This window comes from Homalodisca vitripennis, chromosome X (genome assembly GCF_021130785.1).
Source record: "Homalodisca vitripennis isolate AUS2020 chromosome X, UT_GWSS_2.1, whole genome shotgun sequence".
NCBI lineage: Eukaryota > Metazoa > Arthropoda > Insecta > Hemiptera > Cicadellidae > Homalodisca > Homalodisca vitripennis.
Window position 1 is genome coordinate 68,168,485 of NC_060215.1, and position 22,854 is coordinate 68,191,338.

Sequence of the window (22,854 nt, forward strand, 5' to 3'; positions counted from 1 at the left end):
AAGAACCCCAACAACTTGGTCAACGGCCTCATTTGCCATCCTCGAGTAATTTTTAAACATCGCAGAATACTTTTGCAGTTATTGATTTTCTAACACCCACTAAAAAATCCAACGCTCTTCAAGAATGTCGTTTGTTGGAGCTCTATCGAACGATGTCATATATCTTCTTCATTAAAGTATTTATAATTCAGTATCAAGCCATCTAACAGCAGCAAATTCATTTTTTCACTCATAGGTAATATGTTTATTAGTTCTGTTATTAATGTAGAATGAAAATCTCTTCGCAACCTTCGCTTCCCATTGTTGTTGGTCATCTGTTGAGAGCACTATGGTCACTATTTTTGTCGCCGACACCGTTCGGTTTGGTCAATTCCTCGGAAAGGGTCACCCAGCTAGACCGGGCCTAGGTTTTCCTCTGACCACGTCTATAGTCGCGTCAGGAGCCCGAATTACATTGTTAATAGTTTTGTAAGATTTTTTAATTAGATACATGTTACAATTTTATGAAACAGTCTAACTATCTTATATATTTTAAATGTATCAAATGTAGCGTTACTATATTGAATGATCCCAATAATTCTTAAAGTGTAACGTCGAAACGTAGCCTTTGAAACGGGTTGTAGCGGGTGGTAGGATGGGATGGGGCAAGAGCCGTGCCCCCAGAAGTCCCGGGTCATAGCGAAAAAATTCGAGAAAAACAGTATGACTACGGCCCTGACCTCAAGAGCCAGGTGTGGTGCAGGCTTTCTGACCGAAGTTCAACTGGAATTGGGTTGTATTAATAATATATTACATATTCCACCTTCAGACAATCTTGTATTTACGCCACAAATTTAAATATACATTGTTTAGAACCTTTTTCTCTAAACTAATTTAAGACCATATAAAATTCCTTATCAGAAAACTTTAGCAATTATAAACAATAGTAAGATTCAATTCAACGCCGCCTTATTCAATCAGTCCGTAATACAGAAAACATGATTATTCTCAATTGGTAAAAAAACTCAAACCTACGATGTATTAGAAAGAAACAAAATATGTAGTGAACAAAAGTTGTTACACTCTTCTTCCTCCATTCCCCGGCGGTTTTAATCACTTATCACTATTGACTATGGCCGGTGTGTTAGTTAAGCACAATGCACCTATTTTTATTCACAATTCTCCACGTAATCTAGTGGTATTGGGCTCTTGGTGAAGTGCCGCCTCTGCTTGCATATAATAATGCATGAACACTACCACGATTATTTGAGGGATTAATTACACGCATAGCTAACGAATAGGCTATCTAAAATATACCAGTGTCTTTTCAACTGCTGTGTATTTGTGATACTAACGAAGTAAAGGGTGCATGTGTTACTAGCAGACTACTATTAGTTCTGAGTTAGTAGTGACTACTATGACACTGTTTACAGTTATTATTGGCTATCAAATAATGGTTGTTTTGTTGTTTTCATCATTTACTGCATCAGAGAGAGATCTGGCTCTTGGTAAGGATTCGGATAAACAATTAACAACACTTAAACTTCCTCCCTGCCAAGCGTGTAAAATGGTTGTTGAATCTTTTATCAAGGTAAGAAACAATGTTAGGGTTTAATTTCTATCAATAGGACTATAAGTATTTGACAAGTATTATATAATAATTCCACCCATAATAACTTTTCAAACTCTGAAAAATAAAACTAAAAAGTGCAGGAGATTTGTAAAGCTATATGAAATCCTTAAATAATTTTAAAGTAGGCTATTGCATTTTTTCAAAATTGGTTGGATGAGGAACAACTGATAAATTCTATATGGGATTAAGATTTCAACTCATTAAATGAAAGAAAACAACAGTCAAAATCTAATACTGTTTGCAAAAATGTTTTCTGGTCCTTATACTAAGTAATGAAAGTATAAAGTTTGGAGTTTCACATTTTATTCATATGACTGTGTTCGCTTTGTACTGAACTGACTACATGTCTGTCATTCTATGAATATGATATTGAACAGTACTTATGAGTACTGGTTTTCTGGACATTTTCTAAATCGATGATAAATTTCTTACAAATAATTTTAAAAGTTATTTAAAGTGAGTAACATGTTAAGAATGAATCACTTTATACTTGGCCTATATAATTCTTTTATAGAAAGAAATCCACATACGTGTGTGCAATACAGGAAGGACGTTTACACTATTTGATACCGTTAAATCACTCGTGCTAAATGTTAGTAATTCTTACTTGTAATAATTTAAATACATTTTTCTTTATTAGTATTCTGTAAATTTATAAATGCAATTTTTGTTTAACACTTCATAACGGCGTGTACCCCATTGGGTACATGCGATCTTTCACAACTTCCATCGGGTACACACTGGGATTTCATAAAATGTATTGTGTGCCTGATGATGTACACATTGCTATGTATTTTCTTGTTGTGTTTTTATTGTTTGCCTGTCTTGGTGACAAATATGATCCCACACTTAAGAAATACCTCAGACTGTCATGTATCCTGTCAGGTGCATTATTGCTTAATTTATTAGGTACCCCTTGGGTACAGGGAGAAACATTGAAGAACATATTATTTTGAAATTTTTTTAAAATTGCGAAGTCTACATTTTTTTTATACTTGGATGTTTAACATTTAATAAGTTATGTTTTTACCATTATTATTGAACAATTCAATGGGATATGAAAAAGTTAGGAAGTTAGCAGTTGTCGTAAACGTGTTAAATAAATGCCCACGACATTAATCTTTCATAATGTCATTTGTTGTGTATATACAAGTTTTGTTTAATGTATTTATGTATTAAAGGCCTATCTTGAGAATTCGTGAATTATTTTACAATAAATTTGACATTTTAGTGTTCTTTTTATGATTGACAAGGGCGTTATTAATTTGGCCCAGTAAATTCACAAGACTGAATTATCTTTAAAAAAAAAATTAGTTGTTATGTTTATATGATTTTGTATTTATATTTATGAATTGAATTATTTACAGTACCTCATGAAAACACCCAAAAAAGTTCTTTATAACGTTATATCTGTAGGCTAATCTTTGTTTGGTTCAGAAATATTAGTGTATATCAACTATTGATTGTGGAAGAAATATTGAGCTGGTTCTTCAATATTATGTTTGGTAAATTTTAAAAAAAGTTGCTTTTCTCATGATTCATTTATTTTTTAGTAGAATATTAATTATTATTATTAGAATATTAGAATATAAATATTAAATAAAAAACTGCAGAGAGATCTAATGAGAAAGATGTCCGCTTGTGGGAGTAAATCCCTTAATGTAGGGAATTTCTTAATCTCCATACTTTACACCTAAAATACTGATATTTTAACCAAAAACAATTGAAACCATGAGAATAGCAGTAAAGAAATGTTATTTTGTTCATTAAGCTACCAAACACTTAACTAACCTATATACCTGACCAAAACCTATTCAGCCAATGACGCTGTGTAGCGGGTACATGAATCAAAGCAACGTCGTGCGTGGCTGCTGCTTGGATGGGTGACCGATGAGTGACTGTCCTTGCAAGAGCCCACCTGCTCGTCAATTGGTGGTGGTTCGGAAGTCACCTTTAAGCCATTTGTCCCTTGGTTAAGTGTTAGAGAGCGCTTCTTAGCCCTAACTTTGCCTGATAAAATAAGATATTACCCTTCTGTCTACTCTCTACCTAACTGTCTCACCTACCCAAGGGCCAACCGCCCTACCTCTGAGGGTCAACTGCCCTACTCGAGGACCTACCTAAGAGCGAAAACACAACCAGAGGGTTTACCTCTCTACTTGAGAAAAACTGTTCAACCCAAGAGCTAAACGCTCTACTCAAGAGCTGTCCATCCTATCTGAGGACTTGCCACCCTCCTACCCAAGAGGAATTTTCACTCTTAAAAGGGGGAATATTTTTTCCATTTTTAAGCCTTTTCTTATTTTTATTTAATGAATACATACAAATTATACAGTACTTGTAATATGTTTTTATTGCACAGTTTTATTTGTAGTTTTTAAAGTGGTATCTTATGAGACGCAGTTAGTCAAACTAAAAACACAATTTTTTTTAGAAGATTTTTATTTGAAGAAAAATAAAAATTATAAAAAAGTAAGCATGAACAAATTGCTTTCACATAACCTGTCCTGTCCAGGAAGGATGTACTACCTCTCACATGTTAATAAGAAAATACCAATATTTTTAGTCCCTTGTACCTGTATCAGGAATATTCTCTTGACACCAAATATCTGCAAAACAATAAATTATCATTCGCTTGAATAAATCTTCAATAGCTTGTTCTTTCAATAGGCCCCATCATATTTTTGTTTTTTGATTTACACTCTTTTATAGTACTTATAATCAGTAATCATGGTAGCCTATATTGAAATTAAGCTCTGCTGATATGAAAATGACTATCATTTGTATTTAGATATTATTTTACAATTAATTTTAAATAAGGTCCATTGCAATGACTTATTGAAAAATAACTTAATTTTTTATATTCTGTTGTAATGTTACAAAAAAAACAATATTTTAATTTATTTCAGGGAATGGAACGTACAGCCAGAAACCATTTTGGTGGAGGAGACACTGCATGGGAAGAAAAAAATCTAGGATCATACGCTACAAGTGAGGTGCGCTTAGTTGAGATTCAAGAGCACCTATGTGAAGATGACAGAGCAAGAGACCAAGTAAGCTATCTCAAATAAGTATTGTTAAACATTCAGGATTTTGTATTTTAGGAATTTTTCAAGGGTGAAAGCATTTGATCTAAAATCTTTCAAACAAGATATAACAAAGTTAATTTTTTACTCATCTCTTTTCTATATTCCTTTTTTTTTTTAAGAAAATATTACCAATGTAGTCAAGTAATTTATCCAATCTTAGTTCTAAAGATATTTTATAAATAAAGCAGGCCTCAATCAGTAAAACTGAATACTGCATTTAATATAGATTTTTGTGTAAAGAGGGAAGTTCTATAAATAGATTATGAGCGTTATACGAAAGAGTATGGTGGCACACCACCATACCAAAACCACCCACCACTGGCCTTTCAAAACCATTGTGGGCCATGTGTATTCAATTAAGTAGTGAATATATAAAAGAATTTTATATTTTTACTTTTTTATCCTTCTTGTATGTCAGTTGTGTTGCAGTACTCATAAACATTTTGTGTGTACACCCGCTTATATATACAGGGTGTACATAAAGTCCTGCACGGGTATAATATTTTCTGAACGATAACAGATAAATCAATACACCACCTAAAAATCTACTTTTTGAAGGAACTATCAGTTTTCTGTAATATCATGGGGACATCCCGCAAGGAGTCGGAAGGAAATCTTAAATAGGAGCATAGGTCAATATGCACATCATTTTAAAGGGCTTATCTAGCAGAGTTTAATGCTGCAAACCGCACTCAAAAAGATTGATCCAGTACAAAATGGCGGCTGTTCAAATGTTTTATTTAAAAAATATGTTTACTTACCGAATGTTTTCAGAGTAAATGTTCGAATTGTTCACCTCTGGTTATTTGACAGTTGGAAAGACGCACATAAAAACTATTAACAGAATTTTCCAGATCAAATTGAGGAATCGTCTGACATTCTTGAAGTATTTTTTGTCTCAGTTCATTTAAATTTTGAGGCTTAGCTTTGTAGACGTTGTCCTTAAGGAAACCCCAAACAAAATAGTCTAATGGACAGATCTGGTGAACGTGCTGGCCATTCTACAGTCCCCCGCCTTCCGATCCACCTTTGCCAAAAAACAGTGTTTAAATAGGCTCTTACGTCGATGCCGTAATGTGGGGGTGCTCCGTCCTGTTGAAACCAGATATTCTGGTAATGTTCTCCAAACATGTTTCAAAGTGCTGGTGTAATTTCATTTTCCAGCAAACGTTGGTATGATATTGCATTTAAATTTCCTTCAATAAAGAAAGGACCCACCAACTGGTTACCTATCACACCAAGCCAGACATTCACCTTTAATGGATACTGCGTATGTGCCTCCCGTATCCAGTGAGGATTTTCGCTACTCCAGTAACGGCAATTGTGCCTGTTTACGCTTCCATTCAGCATAAATGTACACTCGTCCGAAAACACAATATTGATTACATCAATTTCGTTGCGATCTATTTTAAAATTAGACGCTTTCAGAAGTTTTTTAACAGACGTAACAGAGATGTCATGAGTTTGTGCCGCTGAGCGTAGGGACTCTTGCGGATTCTCAATAAATGACTGCAATACATCTAAAGAGTTGTCTTCGGTTGTCGCAGTAGCGGGCCTTCCTGACCTATGACGATCGGAAACAATTCCTGTTTCCATAAAGCGTTGAACAGTTCTCCCTACAGTTGTTCTAGAAATTGGCTGCCTCTCGTGAAAGTAGTCATTAAATAAATGGCATGCTTCCTCGTGTGATCATCTGTTATTTCCCCAACCAACCATCATAAGAAGTGTTATACGTTCACGTTCGTCAAGTGACATAGTGTAGTTGAAGAACTACAAGCAATACGACAAACTCTTTTGTACTAAAGCGCACTGATAGAAAGGATGGACAGCACTACTAAAACAAGAAAACTAGAATAGCCTACTATGAATAGACTGGCTAATAGGAAAGTCCTAACTGCGACCCAAAGATAAGAGATTTCTAATTGTTACTGTTATCAGGTTTTCCCCGTTATCAATATATTAGGACCAAATTTGTAACCCTTGAGAATAACTAACGTCATAATTCACTTCTGTACAACTGACAAGCATAATGTAGTAGTTAGCTGCAGTATTCGTTTGGTTGCAGTTTTGTTTTACTGGGGTTATGGCTACTAATAAAATGTAACCAAGTAAAACCTTTGAACAGCCGCCTTTTTGTACTGGATCAAGCTTTTTGAGTGCGGTTTGCGGCATTAAACTCTGCTAGATAAGCCCTTTAAAATGATGTGCATATTGACCTATGCTCCTATTTAAGATTTTCTTCCGACTCCTTGCGGGACGTCCCCATGATATTACAGAAAACTGATAGTTCCTTCAAAAAGTAGATTTTTAGGTGTAGTATTGATGTACCAAATCTTGTTGATTTATCTGTTATCGTTCAGAAAATATTATAGTCGTGCAGGACTTTATGTACACCTTGTATAGTGTGCGTGTGTATGTCACTGAAATCCTCCTAAATAGCTGGACCGATTTTATGAAAGTTTTTGTGTCTGCAGGTGGATTCGAGAATAGTTTAGATTTACAGTTCCGGCCAATTTAAATTCTTTATTTAATTATTTATTTTTTAATTTGTGTTGATTTTTTGGAATGTTTTACATTCATTCCAGCGGACTGCACTAAGACACGTAGTATAAAGAAAGTGATACTTAACGGCTATTACTACTTTCAGCTGAAGGTCATCAATAGGTAATTAATAATTAAATTTTAGAAATTATTAATTATTATTATTATTGAGGGAAATTCGAATCTTATAAAAACTGTATCACTCTACGACTTCAGTGTCCAAAAACACTGCTCTTTAAAATTAAATCTAAAATGGGCCAACAGATTGTTATACCTTTGAGTGACTAACAATTATCTCAGGAGTGTTTAAAATGTCAGAAAAAAAGATTACGTGAATATTGTGTCTTGTTGAATTTAGCAAAGATATTTGTCCTGAATCACAATTATTAATCGCATTGGTGCTCGGCCAATAATAATTAACATAAACACTCTTAAGTTATCTACTACTTAAGCTTGCCAGAACAATATTTGCATTAGTAAAAATAGTGTTGTTAAAATATTTAGAACCTTAATAATTAAAAGCTGAGATATTTTGTAAAGAGGTTTGATTTGAAACAGTTTAGTTACAAAATAACATTTTTAATTTACTGTCAGAATATACATAAAAAATGGAAAGTATTCTTTTGATATAAAATGCAAAATGAAAGTTTACCATGGTGATTATTTTTGTAAAAACCTGGATTATGTCACCTTCTTAGAAGGTTCCATAATCCAGGGGAAAACAAATTATTTTTAACATCAGTTCATCTTTAGAAAACTAATGGAACTCTGAGAATCAACCTCATTAAATCTGTAGCCTTCTGTGTTTTTTAACCCTTTTAGCCCCGGCGTCCGATATATCGGACAGAGGTGGTCTAGCTAAAATGCCCAACGTCCGATATACCGGACGTCTCGAGAATTTAATGTAACTGGCTAATAATATGTCCAAATGCCATCAGTTTCGGTATAGTGGTTGGTGAAGAAACGGGCTACATGCAAAAACAATAAACCATAAACAATAAACATTTAAAAACAATTGGCATCGTATTTCGTCTTCGTTGAGCGTAGTTTATTTGTCGATGTCAGCTGTCAGACGACTTCAGTTGCATTTGTTGTTGTATGCTGAGTTATAACCTCAATTAGTTTGCGTGATTGAAAGCGGTTGTTTTTCGTGTGATTTATTGTATTATTAATAAAAAAACATAGAGTAAACGTCGTAGAGAAAAGTTACCAGTGAGTGAAAACACTTTGATAAACAATATTATTAGTGGTGAAGGTGCTATTTTTGAAGACAATGAACTGAGTTGTTCATATAAAATGTTTATATTGTAAATATTATATTATTTTTTTTTACTTTTTAAAAAATTAAACAAGTTTTAGTGTTACAATTACAATTAGTTTGTGTTATTTTACAATTGTTATTATTTCAAAAGTGCAAAAACAAGTATACATATCTGTATACTTTTACTGACGTGTATGTGGAAATATATGAAGAAGTGCTTATGCAGCAATACAGTGAATTGGATATATCTCCTGTATTTATCAAGTCATTTGAAAGTTCTTCAAATTTTGTGTGTGTAGTAAGAAATATGTGTACAACAAAATTGCTTCATTTTTTAGGAGCTACAATTTTTTTTCTACCCTTTATGTATGTCCAAACTATAAAAAAATTAAAAAATAAAATTTTTTTTATGTATATATACGCTAAAAAAAAACAAATCATTCTGTAAAAGTACTTTTTAACTATTACATCTAAAAGTACACTTATTTGTGAACAATTTAAAACAAAAACCTAAAAATTATCTTCAAAAACAAGAAAACTAGATGTATTTTCCCTCAACTCTGCACTACGGTCCCTTATCACCATGGGCTTTCTGGCAAGTCCATGGGAAAATGGCTGGGGTTAAAAGGGTTAAACGCCAATGTTTAAACCTAAATGAATTCCTTTTTATTAGGCTTGTGCAATAGAGATCATTAACAAAGTGCATAAATTGGTCATACTTAACCTATTATGAGTGTCTATTTTTGGTAGATTCATTTCAGGAAGTGTTATGCCAAATCAAACCTACTGCAACGTAACGTCAAAAATTTTCAATACTAGAGTTAAAAAAACATCGCATTCTCTGAGCTCGTTAAAAAAATGCGACAAATGCGTTTGCATTTTGAACCCTGTGGAAAATCATTTATTTGATGATGAGTAAACCAATAGAAGTGTTTGACTCCAATCAATATAGTTTAGCACTGCCTGATTGTCACTGTTGCAATGTACTCCCTTGCAGACATACTTGATAGGTAAGCAAGAGGAGTGGTTCGGGTGAAGGGGGCAGTATCTCCTGATCCAGACTGCACACCCATTAATACTGAAGTATATCACTAGGCTGCATTTATAAACTGCTTTCTTTTTTACATTTGGTATTGTTGGCAGTCTTATAACTGTGTTTATCAATTGTTTGAAATTATCTTTAGATATAGATGTGTAAGATGTTTCTGTATAATACTATTCTTTTTCTTATGATATTATTGCAGTGATGATTTCAGAACTACTTGTGTTTTGTAATTTCTTGCTCGAAAAGTTAAAATTATATGGGATGTAACTAAATCCCCTGTTTAAGAGCCAGCCGGCTGTAGTGACATAACCTTGAGTTTTCTTCCATAAGAACAGTGTTAAATCTCATGTACCTTTACATCCTTAACACTATTTTTGTAAAGTGAGTACTTTTTGAATAATTAAACGATGATGACAAAAAAGTTTGAGATTATGTTTCTGAATAACTTACAAAAATAGCAAAGGAACTAAAAAAAAATTGGATGCGTATTAATTATATCTTTTAAATGAGATACCTCCCATTATCCTACAACTAAATAAAGGTTGTAAAAGTGCATAATTGTTAACATTTATCTTAAGGGGTTTAAACCAAGATGGCTACCAGTACAGCCGACCGAAAAAAATTCAAAAGTCAAGGATAAGAAAATAATATAAAAAGATAATTCAAACAAAATACAATAGAATCCCACTGATTTATGGATGTGAACAAACTAACACACTTTATTGTTCCTTTGTTTGCTTTCAAAAGAAACTAGTATGTCTGTGTTATTAAAAAAACAGAATCACAAATCATTCTCGGTTTTCTTTCAAAATAAAAACAAGTATGTTCTGAACTGTATTTATGTACAATTTAGGATTTGTGTAGAATTTATTTGAGATATAATAAACTTGTACTATTATTTTAGCCATACCTGTAATAACTGCTGTGGTTTAAAGGTGCTTTTCAAATTTGAAGTGTATCAAGATCTTGTATTAGTTTATTTTCTTGTTGTAGGTATATGAAATAACTGGATTTTTGGAATAGATTGTGCTGCATTTGTTGAACATTTGTATGTTTGAGTAAAACATAGAAACCTTGACCCCCCCCCCATGATAAATCATAATATATATGTATTACAAAAATGTTGAAATTAACTGATAAGGACTATAGTTAAAGAGATCTATTATAATACTAAAATGTAAATTGTAATGATCGTAGTGCTTGACTCTAGCGGAGGCGTGGGAGCAACACTTGGAGGACTGGTGGCTGGGAGACCGCAAAGAAAACTCTGACTTGACACAGTACCTCTGTGTGGATAGGGTAAAGCACTGCTGTGCTAGCGGCCACTTTGGGCCTACATGTCAGCCATGTCCTGGCTTTCCTGATAACATCTGTAATAACAATGGCAAGTGCAAAGTAAGTAAATAATAATAATATTAATAACAGTTTTCATTTTAGTTCTTAGGCATATGTAGCAGGTGTCGTGACCACTCTTTTAAGTTTTTCCAGTTCACACCACGTAAAAAATTGCTATTACATTTACTATTTTGAGATATTTAAACCTCAAAATCTTCAGTCAAAAGCTGTTGAACTTGAATTCAAAGAGCAGGACTGAAATATTTTAAGATTGTAATTTTGATAGCAAAGTTTTTATTAAGTGTGAACCAGAAAGCTTTTATAGTAAGGTGATAATTGCTCTTTGAATAATGCAGTTTTATTAGTAGTGACAAAAACACTTAATTTTTTTGTCCTCTTTTTCAATTCATTCACAAAGGATAATCAAATGTATCCACAATCTCAGCCATTGCGTATCTACTCTCATACAGAAACTACAAGTTATTATTATTTATATAAAGACATAAAAGTTTTCAAATTCTTTCTATTTAAAAAAAATAATACATATAATAGTAATACTAATATCTTGGCTTAACAGTCACAATATTATTGCTTGGATTACCAAAACAAATAATCAATCACTCGATTAGACATTTTTAGTATGTAAGGTTAGTAAACAAACCAGGTGTTGTCTTTTACAAGAGAGTTTACCCGCTTTGAGTGTAAAGACGGCAGGCTGAATTTCGTGATCAGGCAGTCAAAACTAACAAAAACTATTGTTGTGACTGGTGACAACTGTTCTGATGCGTAACACTCCATCAACATAACAATGGGAACAAACACTCTCGCTCATTCTGGTGGAATTTAGGGGAACTAAAATGAATATAATGCATTGTTAAGAGATACTGAGAGTTATCTTGCTTAGCGTGATGCAGGTAAATTATGATCAGCAATATGTAATGCTTACCGCGTATGAAGGGTTAAATCAAATCGAATTCTGTCATCTGTCTTCGTACCTGAAAAGCTTGAATGTAGTACTTTATTTAGAGTTTACTTGGTTCTATCAGGAATAGGAGAAAGAATTTATACAACAAAATAAAAATCAAACTTTGAAATATTAAAATTAAGTCTCTCTCTTAATGAGAATCTCTTGGAAAATAATAGTGCAGCTGCTGAATTCAGTAACCTTAGTGCATTCCACTACATTTACCATGCTCTGAGTACGCTTAAGTAGTATTTCTAACATTATGTTATTAATGATTTTTAACTCACAGTTGTAAAAGTTGCGCCTGAATCTCCTCTACTATAAGTAACATTTCAATACTGGCCTTAAGAATTACAGTTATTTTTATCAGCATATTCATATTATAAGAAATATAATTTTGCATAAATCATACAAAATATTAAGGATTTGTTAAGTTCATACCAACATCATGTAAATTATGATATAGGCCCTAGAGCAAATATTTAAAGGAGTTGTAATTAAATTTAAAATTTTACCATTACTCTGTGGTTGTTTGACAAACATTGAACAATAACAATCATTGCAGGAGGTCTAAACTGTTAAAGGAGTTGTAGGAAGTTGATTCTAGTGGTGTATTATATAAAAAAATTTTAACTTACTGTATATTACCTTTTGTCTTAAAAGGCAAATCATTACAGAGTGAACTATGTTCCAGGGAAACGGAACTAGGAAAGGCGATGGCAAGTGCAATTGTGATGTGGGCTATACCGGCCAGTTCTGCGACAGTTGTGACACCAATTATTACATCTCATACAAAGATGAGAAGAAGTTGTTGTGTTCCAAATGTCACACAGCATGTGAAGGTCCATGTACTCAAGCAGGAGTCAAAGGTAGTGATGATTTTCAAACATGTAGTAGAAATTTGGTTAAGTATTAACTCTCTTACCACCAGGTGGTGGTATTTTGAAGGTGAAAACTCACATTTATTGTACCTCAATGCCAGATTCCAGAAAGTTAATACTCTCTTCAAATCAAAGAGAATAATTTGGATTTATGTGCCATTGGTATGCATAATAATGTTTTTAGGAAGGAATTAATTGATGCCTAATGAAACATTGATTCTTAGTTTTGAATTGTATGACATATTCAAGACAGAGAGTATCTGAGTAGTCGGGAGATGGAGCAGTGATGCTGTTCTCATTAGGGACCCATCCCTAAAGCTCCATATGCTCTCAAAAGTGGTTTTAATTTAACAACAATTCTCTGTAGCTTCCTTTTTTTCTCTTCTGACATATTTTAACTGTGTCAGCTACCATAACCAATACCAAATATTTCCGAAAAAAAAACTGCCTGAATAATAAGAATATTAGACAATAGACAATAGACAATTATATTTATTTCCATTAAGTATATTAACAATGCAATAGGACACGTCATTTCTATGTTACAATATAAAACTGTTATGGTAACTTATATCATAACTTTATACACAAAAAATATTTAAAAATTGTACATTGTATGAGTAAAATTAGTTAAAAGCTTAGGATTAAGGTGCCTTAATATAGGAAGTTGTTTTAAGCAGTTTTGTGAAACAGAAGAAAATGCAAAATGAAAGAGACAAACAGGCCTAACTCAAGTGCAAACTGAGATATCTGACAGTGATGGATAAAAGTGGTACTTGACAGAAATTACTTAATCAAAATACAGATTAATATCAACAAGACACAAGAAGTATTTAAGAGACAAAGGTGGTACTTAACAGAAATATTGACAAAGGTGGTACTTAACAGAAATAACTTAATCAAAATACAGATTTACATGTGGGACTTGGAAGCTAAGACTAAAGTATTCATCAGTTGTGTAAAATGCTTGACTTTTTAACAGTTTAGTAATGATATTTTAAAATTTTTGTATGTCATGTTTCTAATAGCTAATGGTAATTTGTTAAACAATTTAAGTTGTTGATATACGTGGCTGTTTATTGTTTTAGAAAGTCTTACCGAAGGTGTCGCCAGATTGTTTCTTTGCCTAGTTAGATGATCATGAAAGGAGCTTTGGCAAGAAAATGAGTATGTTTTCTTTGACATAAATTAAATTGCTTAAAATATACAAGGACGGTATTGTCATAATTTCTAACCTTTGAAAACTTGTCTTACAGGATTGTCTGTTGGTAAGGTTATCTAAGATTCTAATGGCTTTTTTCTGCCAAATGAAAACTTTTGAAGCGTGACATGAATTGCCCCAAAAGCGTATTCCATATGTCATTAGTGAATGGAAAAGACCATAATAGGATAGTATAAGAGTGTCTAAGCTAACTGATTGTTTAACCCTTCCAACGCGGCTAACGCCTATAGACGCGGAACTGCTGATGCTTTAAACGCGGATAACGTCTAAAAACGCAAAATCTTTACTTTTGAAATGGCAAAGAATTAGTTGTTAAAACTTCCGTAAGAGAGCAGGTCAATGTTCCTTTCGACTGTCGGGACTAGACAAAACGCTTTGTCACCGTTGGTGGACGTTGTAACGGTATCTACTCGGGTTGAAAGCAATCGCTGCCATTTTTTGTATGGCCTGTGACGCGGCATACGCCTACAGACGCGTTCGTTTCATTCAGCTGTTTAACTACGTGTGTGTTGGTCGTTAATAAAATTCTCAAAAATATGTAATATTACATGTTTATTATTTTTTCTTATAAAGGTAATACCAAGGAATATGAAACAAAAATTAGCATTGGGAAATTAAAAGAAAAATTTTTTTTATGTCTTAGCGTTTGACAGTAATTTAAATTAGCGCTTTAAGGGTTAAGTTTTCTGAGTAGAAATACAACACGTGACAATCTTTTGCACAGATTTAGTATATGAGGCTCCCAGCTTAGCTGATTGTCCAGGGTAAAACCTAACAACTTTACACACTCACTTGTGTTGTCCTCAACAGGAATACCTCTTAGAGAGAAGTAGATTGACTCAGTCTTGTTATCATTTATAACTAGATTATTTAATTGAAACCACATTTTTGCTGAATCCAATGCATTCTTAATTTTTGGTTTAACATTTTCAAAGTTATCATCAGAGTAGATAAGTGTGGTGTCATCTGCGTAAAGTACGCAAAGAGAAGGAATATTATAATACATATCATTAACAAAAATCAGATAGAGAAAGGGCCCAAGGACAGAGCCTTGAGGGACACCTGCAATCACTTCTTGATAGGTTGAACTACTGTTATTGACCACCACTTTTTGTTTCCGCTCAGACAGATAGGATTTTATTAAGTTCAATTCATTATCTCTAATACCATAAAAAGATAATTTGTCATATAAAATATCAAAAGAAAGACAATCAAAGGCCTTGGTTAAATCTATTAAATTAGAGGCTATTATTGATTTGTTTTCAAAACCAGTTAATATATATTCTAAAATAACTGCTATAGCAGAGCAGGTGTTGTGCTTTGGTCAAAACCCATATTGGTGCTGATACAGTAAACTATTAGTACTAAAATATTCATACAACTGAAGTATTAAGCAGGATTCAATAATCTTTCCAATAATCGGGACAATAGCAATGGGTCGATAACATTCAGCTGAGTTACAGTTGCCTTTTTTAAAAATAGGGGTTACTCCTGTTAATTTTAAACAATTTGGAAATATACCATTTACAAGAACTAAGTTAATTAAATATGTAAGAGGGCTAACTAAAGTATTCCCTAATGCTTTGATAACATAATAGGAGAGGCCAAACACATCTTCGCTTTTACTGTTACTAAGGTTAGACACAACTGATAATATTATATCAGAATCAACATGTTGCCAACTAAAACCAGTTTCAGGTATAGGCTTATCAAAGTTTAAAAGAAAGTCAGAATGGCTTCTGTATATGGAACCAGCATCTAAGTCTACACTGCCTTGAAGATTTTTTACAAATGTTGAAACATTAACAAAATAGTTATTAAGACACTCAGGAGTAATATGTATTTCTGGTTTGCACTTAACCGAGCCCGACTTCCTCCTGATTACATTCCAGGCCATTTGGCATTTATTTTTGGCGTTTAAAATGAGGTCGTCATTGACAGTTTTCTTAGCATTTGCTATATCTTTCTTATAAAGTTTCTTAAAATTAGTGTACCTATTCTTATCATTTACACTTTCAGTACATTTCCATCTGTCATACAACATTAATAAGATATCACGACTTGTACACAGTGCTGTACAAAATTGTACTTTTAGCAAGCGCAGAATATTGTACTTGCTTTATAAGAAACCTACATAAAACTTATCCAATTATATAAGAGACAACATTTACAGCTGTAGATTTGTTGGAGAATTAGACCACAGAGTTTATGATATGGCTACAAATGTGAGATGCTGAGCTTTAGCAAAGCCTATCACTTGTGGGGATATAAAGATTGCATTTCTCTCTGTCTTGGAAATGAACTGACCAAGACTTAAGTTGTGCATGAAGCTTTATTTCTATATGAGGAACACTGAGATTGATGATGTTGCATGTCACTCCATGGGATTTGGCTGAGCGTTAGCAAATATTTTTACATTATTCTTATGCATAATCATGATAGCAACAAGAAAATAGCAGAATAAACAAACTAAACTTGTTGTAAACAAACAATACACCCATTACACTCATAAGAGATTGAAAAATGCTAACTATGATATATATGTAGCCTAACTATCTCAACACATACATCATTTTATAGTGATCTGGTGTGTAGACTTTTATTATTTAAACACTGGTATGAAAACCAATCTAATGAACACAAATTTGAATATATCATGTGGCCAGATATGTTGAGAAATATGTAGACTTTGAATTTTAAATGGCACTTCATTTAAACAAGAATGACTGCTATGATTAACTTCTTTTTGTACAATTGTCTTTCTATTTGTCTGCAGAATATCTCAAGAATGAAACAAGCTAGATTTGAAAATTTGCATGCAATATTTAGTCTTCTTTATTTATTTGAACACCAATGTTTAAAGGCCTCATCGAAATTCAACCATTGAACCTTCAATATAGATCATTAACAAACTGCTTAGATGAGTTGACACTTAACCTATAAGAAATGTCTGTTTTTGGTAGATTCATGTGAATCGTGAGGTAAATTCACTCTATACTTCACAGTTATCAATACTTTAGAAATAGTGCTAGCAGTCCCGGCTTCTTCCATGTAATTGTTTTTATTTTTTAGCATTGTTTAAATACTTGTGCATGGTTAAACGTACAATCAGATTTAGTTAGTAGTTTGAAAATATAAAATATAATATAACCTCAAAAGAACTTCAGTAGTAGTTGCTAACTCAGCTCGTTTCACAAAATGCAACAAATGCGATTGCAGCTATATACTGCTTTATATACTGTTTCTATAACTCCAACAGTCATCACAGTCATTGGGGATACTGATACAGGATTTAGAACTCCCTACTAATATTCAAGGCAATGTTTCTGGGATAAAAGCAAATGTAATTATCATATTGAAATTGTTTGAAAATCGTCAGCTACTCATACAAGTAACATTTTTTCATGTATTATATTTTTGTTCAGAAACCATTAAACATTAAAATTTAAAATATTGCATTCATAACAACAACAACAACACCAACAAGGAAACCTGAAGACAAAATAATTATTATTTGCTGAAATTCAAAACCAAAATGGTGTCAATTTAAAATAAAAATAACTTTAAAAGGGTTAATCGTATTGAAATTTCCTGCAATAATTAATTTGACATATTTTAATAATGGATATCTAAGTATACTTAATTTATGAAGATTAAACAATATTTACCATGCTTTTTATGGTGTGCGGCTGTTGGTAGCAGGTTTTTGTTGTTGAAGTACCCAGCTACTATTCTGTACAACAATGCAATAATCACCTATTTCTCATGATGGCTTTAAAAGGAATAAAACGTTGTTTTCTTCATAAAGTTAACCCTTTGAGTGCCACAGCGTCACTAATTTTGACGTTTTGTATTTCGATAATATTTTATATAGTACGATATTATTTTATATAGTACGATATTATTTTGGCCAAATAACCCAACAGTTGTATTAAATTGGTTCCAAGCTATCGATAAATATGAGTTTTATGTTGTTTCTTTACTATTTTATCTGTGAAACTTATGTTGTTTGAGTACTTATAAAGAGGCCACTATTTTTGGACTAGTTTTCCTTAATCGGAGAGAAAATAAATTACAGTATTAAAAAGAACAGACTTTCTTTAACCTAGTTTGGAATTTACAAGTTATTACGACAATCAATGAAAACAAAAACTAAAAGAATAGCGTTTTATTATTCGAAAATGTCTGATAATTCGTGCGTCTATTTGGAGACGATTTGGCGATAGGAAGTATGACTCATTGAGTATTCTTCGATTCATTATAGAAGAAGGAACGCATAATGCAGTTTATTTTTGTCCCTGGTAAGGAAAACTCCTCCAAAAATAGTGGGCTGCTATAATACCAAAGTACATATGCGATGCTTTTGTCTTTCAGTCACGCGACGTAGCAGCCGAGTACCGTGTTGCGTAACGGCCTTTCTTGTTGTTTATGTGCTGATAACCAAGCTTTTGAGTAAATGCAAATTAAAAAAGTAACTTATACAGTATTTTACTGTTTTTTTATTTCTTTACAAAAGTAATGTGGTTATTTGAGTTATGTCCAAGCGAAAAACGTGAATTTTCAGTGTAAATATATTAGGGTTATTATTTAGTAAATGTACACTTTTATGCAAATATGTTAGCAAGTATATGTCTCTACATTTACTAATCACATTTATTTGTGTTTATATTGATGTTTTATTTGATTTTTTGTGAAAACTACACTATTACTAAGTAATTTCTAAACTCTGACAAATGAAGTAAAATTTATAAAATTTCGGTACCGGGCAGCATTTTGTTTATACATATAATGCCATGTTTTTTTTATTCTAGAATAATATATTATACATGGGTTTTATTTAGAATTATATGGCCTTTATCATGGTATTAAGAAAAAATCTTATAAATACTGTATACACTCAAATTAGGTTGAAATTTAACTTTTTATAAAGAAGTAAAAAAATTTTTTATAAATACTGAAATTTTTATATTTTTATACAGCAAATTTTGTTTTTAACAATATGTATCATATTCTGCATTTAATACGAAAAAAAAACAACAGCAAATTATGAAAATCCGTTGGGTAGTTATTTTACAACAGCTTTTTTTCCAAAAGCTTACAAATATGCAAAAAACAGCCTGGCACTTTATGCATATTATGCCTTGGAAAAATACCTGTGGCACTCAAAAGGTTAAGAATAATAGGAAATATATTTATAGGTTTTATATAATTGTCACAATAAAACTGACACATCCAATGAATATTTTCATCAGCTAGGAACTGCAATTAAGAGGAAGGTGAACTGGAGCTAAACTCAACATTTACATTGAATCAACTCTTTCCACCATAGCTTTATGTGTTACTAGTTATTGTTCTAACATTTACAATCAGCTGATAAACATTAAGCTTTTTATGTCGTAAATTGTTGCTTTCAGTATAGCAATTGAGGGAAATTTATAAGAGCTATTTCTAAAAACTGTTTAATTAAGATAATAAAGAAACATTGTTATACTCTGAAGAAAACAAATTCATTAGATTTTGTGACTAAATTAGACAAACTACAATTTTAGCCACTAGAGTGTTTCTGATGCAAATTCTTATGAATATTCTTCCTGTGAAAATAATTTGATGTTACAGATTTATTTTGTCTTGTTATCCCATTATTGGGGTTAATGACACTACAGGTATAAGGAATACCTCCTAAACCTATCTCCTCCTAAAACTGAAGCCAGAAGAATTAGGCTTCTTCTGGTAGTGTGTAACATGCAGTTATTGAAAATGTCATTGCAGGATGCCTGGCATGTACAGAGGGCTGGATCATGGACTCTGAGAGAGGCTGTCTAGATGTCAACGAGTGTTTTGCCTCAACAGCTCCTTGTAAGAGAAATGAATTCTGTGTGAACAATGAGGGTTCTTATTCTTGCCTTGGTAAGTTTGTTATTGTTATAAATGAAAGTATTCAGATTGACCATAAGTCAGGGAAATCAAGAGCCAGTGAGGGAAAATCGCCCTATGGCCAGCAATAACTTTCTCTGTTTTGCTCCTTTAAAAAAAAATCTGATTCTGTGATAAGAAATTATGAAAATCGTGAAATCACGAGACAAAGGACTATTTCGAAGAATTTCCTGGTCAACCGAGTTATTAATAAAGGTTTAACCCTTATGACTTATATGTTGGATATCGTCCGACATCACGATTTTGCAGTTTCACTTGTATGTAGGTTGGCAACCAACATTATAAGGAAGTAACATATACATATTTTCTAACTGGTCAGTGATGTTTTCAATTGGTACTGTGTTATTCAGGGGATCTCAGAAACTAATTCACGCTCACATATGTTAGCTCATTTCATAAACAGATCAAATGTCCAGTCCATCATCTTCACCACTATCACCATTTTCCATTGAACCTAGGTCTAGGCTATCATCCCTGTCATATCTGTACGTTTTCCAGTGGTGGAAGAACGTCATCAGCATTATTTCTTATATTTTCGTCAGTATTAGAGTCATCGCCACCCACTAACCCAGCAATAAGTTTGAAATCAGAAAGAAAAGATTTACTTTGGAATGACAAATTGAGTTATTGACATGAATGTATCTGAAAATAGGTTTGGAAACCGACTACAACAAAAGCAATAAAAACCAGCAGATGACAATTGGTCTCTAGGTGTCACATATTAGTTCCAGAGAATGCCGTGCGATCTCACAGCACCAATTAGAAACATTGTTGCCGTCCGACATACAAGTAGAATGGAAAATCGCGATGTTGGACAACATCCAAGATACGAGTTGTATGGGAATCATTGTATTTCTGCAAAACCTGCTAAAAAATCCTGGTCTTCATTTTGGAAAATTTTTTTAAAGATATTCAAGTACCCTGTTCAAGTGCAAGATTAATTTTAATATAATTTTTCAAAGCTTGATGCAATAAATCAAAAACATTAGAAACTTTTGTAAAATATAATAATTTATATACTTTTATAACCACTAGTTTTCTAAAAATTGGGTTTTCACTAGAAATATGCTGAAATGATTATGTGCTGAAAGGGAAAACAAATAAAAGATAATCTGATTGGAAAGGGTTAGTGTTATATCAGAAATCAGAAAAAATTATGTTCTGGAGGCCAGGGATATGGGATATATTGTTGCAGAGTTGTCTTAGTAGATGTGCAACAGTGTTCCATAATTTTGCATAATTTAAAGTAAAAATTAAATTGAAATAATTCTTCAATATCAGTTTTTAATATATTGTATAAATACTTGTAGTGTAGGTGTAATGATTGAATAGAATAAATAGTAAGTAAAGAAAATCGCAAAACTTTATTCTGTCAACACCTTGAGCACTGGAATCTTATAGTAATTTTATAGAGTTTTTAGTGTTTTCATTGAATTTTATGCATTATACTACAACTCATACACTTGGATTAACTGTTGCTGGGCATTGGCTCTCACAAACATTTGTCATGACAATGTCTGTCTGATGCTCAAATACGGCTGAAAAAATTATCTGATTAAAAATAGTGCCAAATAAATCTCGTACAAGGTGGTGGTTTTGACTTAAAGTGTTGAGTAAATGTATCTTAATTAAAATTAAATACACTCTTAGGGTTTTATTTAATAGTATAGATGGATTAAAAATATGGGAAAATTAAATTGATGCAAAGTATGTTTTTGTAATCTTCATATGTTTAGATCAATTTCTCAAACACTGAGTAATAGACTTCATTTTGGGTAATTGATTTATATGTTTAGTAAAAGATACCTTCCATCTTGCTTAGATTTTTGATTTTTATGTGTTTTTCTCTTATTGAACTTACCAGTTTTATATATATATATATATATATATATATATATATATATATATATATACAAACAAACCAAATATATGTTGGTATATGTTGAGGTGTTCATAGGTGTTTTTAACTAGTTCATTTGAAAGTGTTTAAACTTTTTATAGTGAATTCTGTCAAGATTTTTGGTAAAATTGTATATCGGGACAGTGTTAAAGTGGTGAACAAATAGTTTCTGTTTTTTAAGTCAAATTATTTAAATCATCAAATATTTAAAGTTACAACCTAAAACTAACCTTTCTGCAGCATATTTTTGTAGCAGGTATTTTAAGTAAAATCATACTTTATAGTTCAATTTTGGCTATTTGAATATATTTGAAGGAAGAAACCCTATTTAACAACCAACAACTGATTCTGACTTTTTCAATTTTTATAAGATAGGACTGGGGTTTTTCCAGTGTAAGCAGGTTATCTGGACACCAAACAGCTGGTACTGATACAGCTTATCTGGCTTTATCTGCTGCCCTGACAACAACTACTATAGCTCAGAAGGTTAAGTACTGTACTTCTAATTGGGAGATACCTGGTTCAATTCCCTCTAGGAGTGTAATCCTTTTGCTCCACTGAAAAATAAATTTGCTTTAATTTAAAGCTTTATTTTGTTGTTGTAAACAAATTTGACTATTTGTACAAAAGTTTTTAAGACACACATTTGGAACACACAAATAATATGTTAAAATTTCCTTGTGGAATTTGTGAAATTAATGTAAGGTCATCAGCAATCTTATGTACTGGCCTATGCAGCAAATGGTTTCATTTTAAATGCGTAAGTTTGACCTTATCCAATGTGAAAACTATGAAAAAGGAGGATTTCGTGGGAGAGTGGAAATGTATAACTTGTCAAGATAACATGCAAACAAATGAAATCCCTAAAGTTGTATTAATTAAAAATAATGAAGAAAATTTTGATCAAGTAAATTCTCCCTCTCTTGCCGACGAGATTAACATATCTATCATACATGAAAATGAGGAACTTAAACAAGAACTACATATTATAGCGAAGAACAATAGCTCTCTCTATGTATTAGAACTCGAAGATAAGATACGACATGATGAAGAAACCATTGAATCACACA

The 22,854-nt window shown here is 32.3% G+C and overlaps 1 protein-coding gene across 1 annotated transcript in view; it reads left to right on the top strand.

Annotated features, from left to right (window-relative positions):
* The first annotated feature begins 1,086 nt into the window (after positions 1-1,086).
* Positions 1,087-22,854, top strand: part of LOC124369135 (cysteine-rich with EGF-like domain protein 2) — a 33,386-nt gene continuing 11,618 nt past the window's right edge. The window contains exons 1-5 of the mRNA XM_046826907.1: positions 1,087-1,570; positions 4,522-4,665; positions 10,746-10,943; positions 12,542-12,716; positions 19,720-19,857. Of these exons, the coding sequence (XP_046682863.1) occupies positions 1,397-1,570; positions 4,522-4,665; positions 10,746-10,943; positions 12,542-12,716; positions 19,720-19,857 (829 nt within the window). The 5' untranslated portion in view covers positions 1,087-1,396. The remainder of the gene's footprint in view (positions 1,571-4,521; positions 4,666-10,745; positions 10,944-12,541; positions 12,717-19,719; positions 19,858-22,854) is intronic.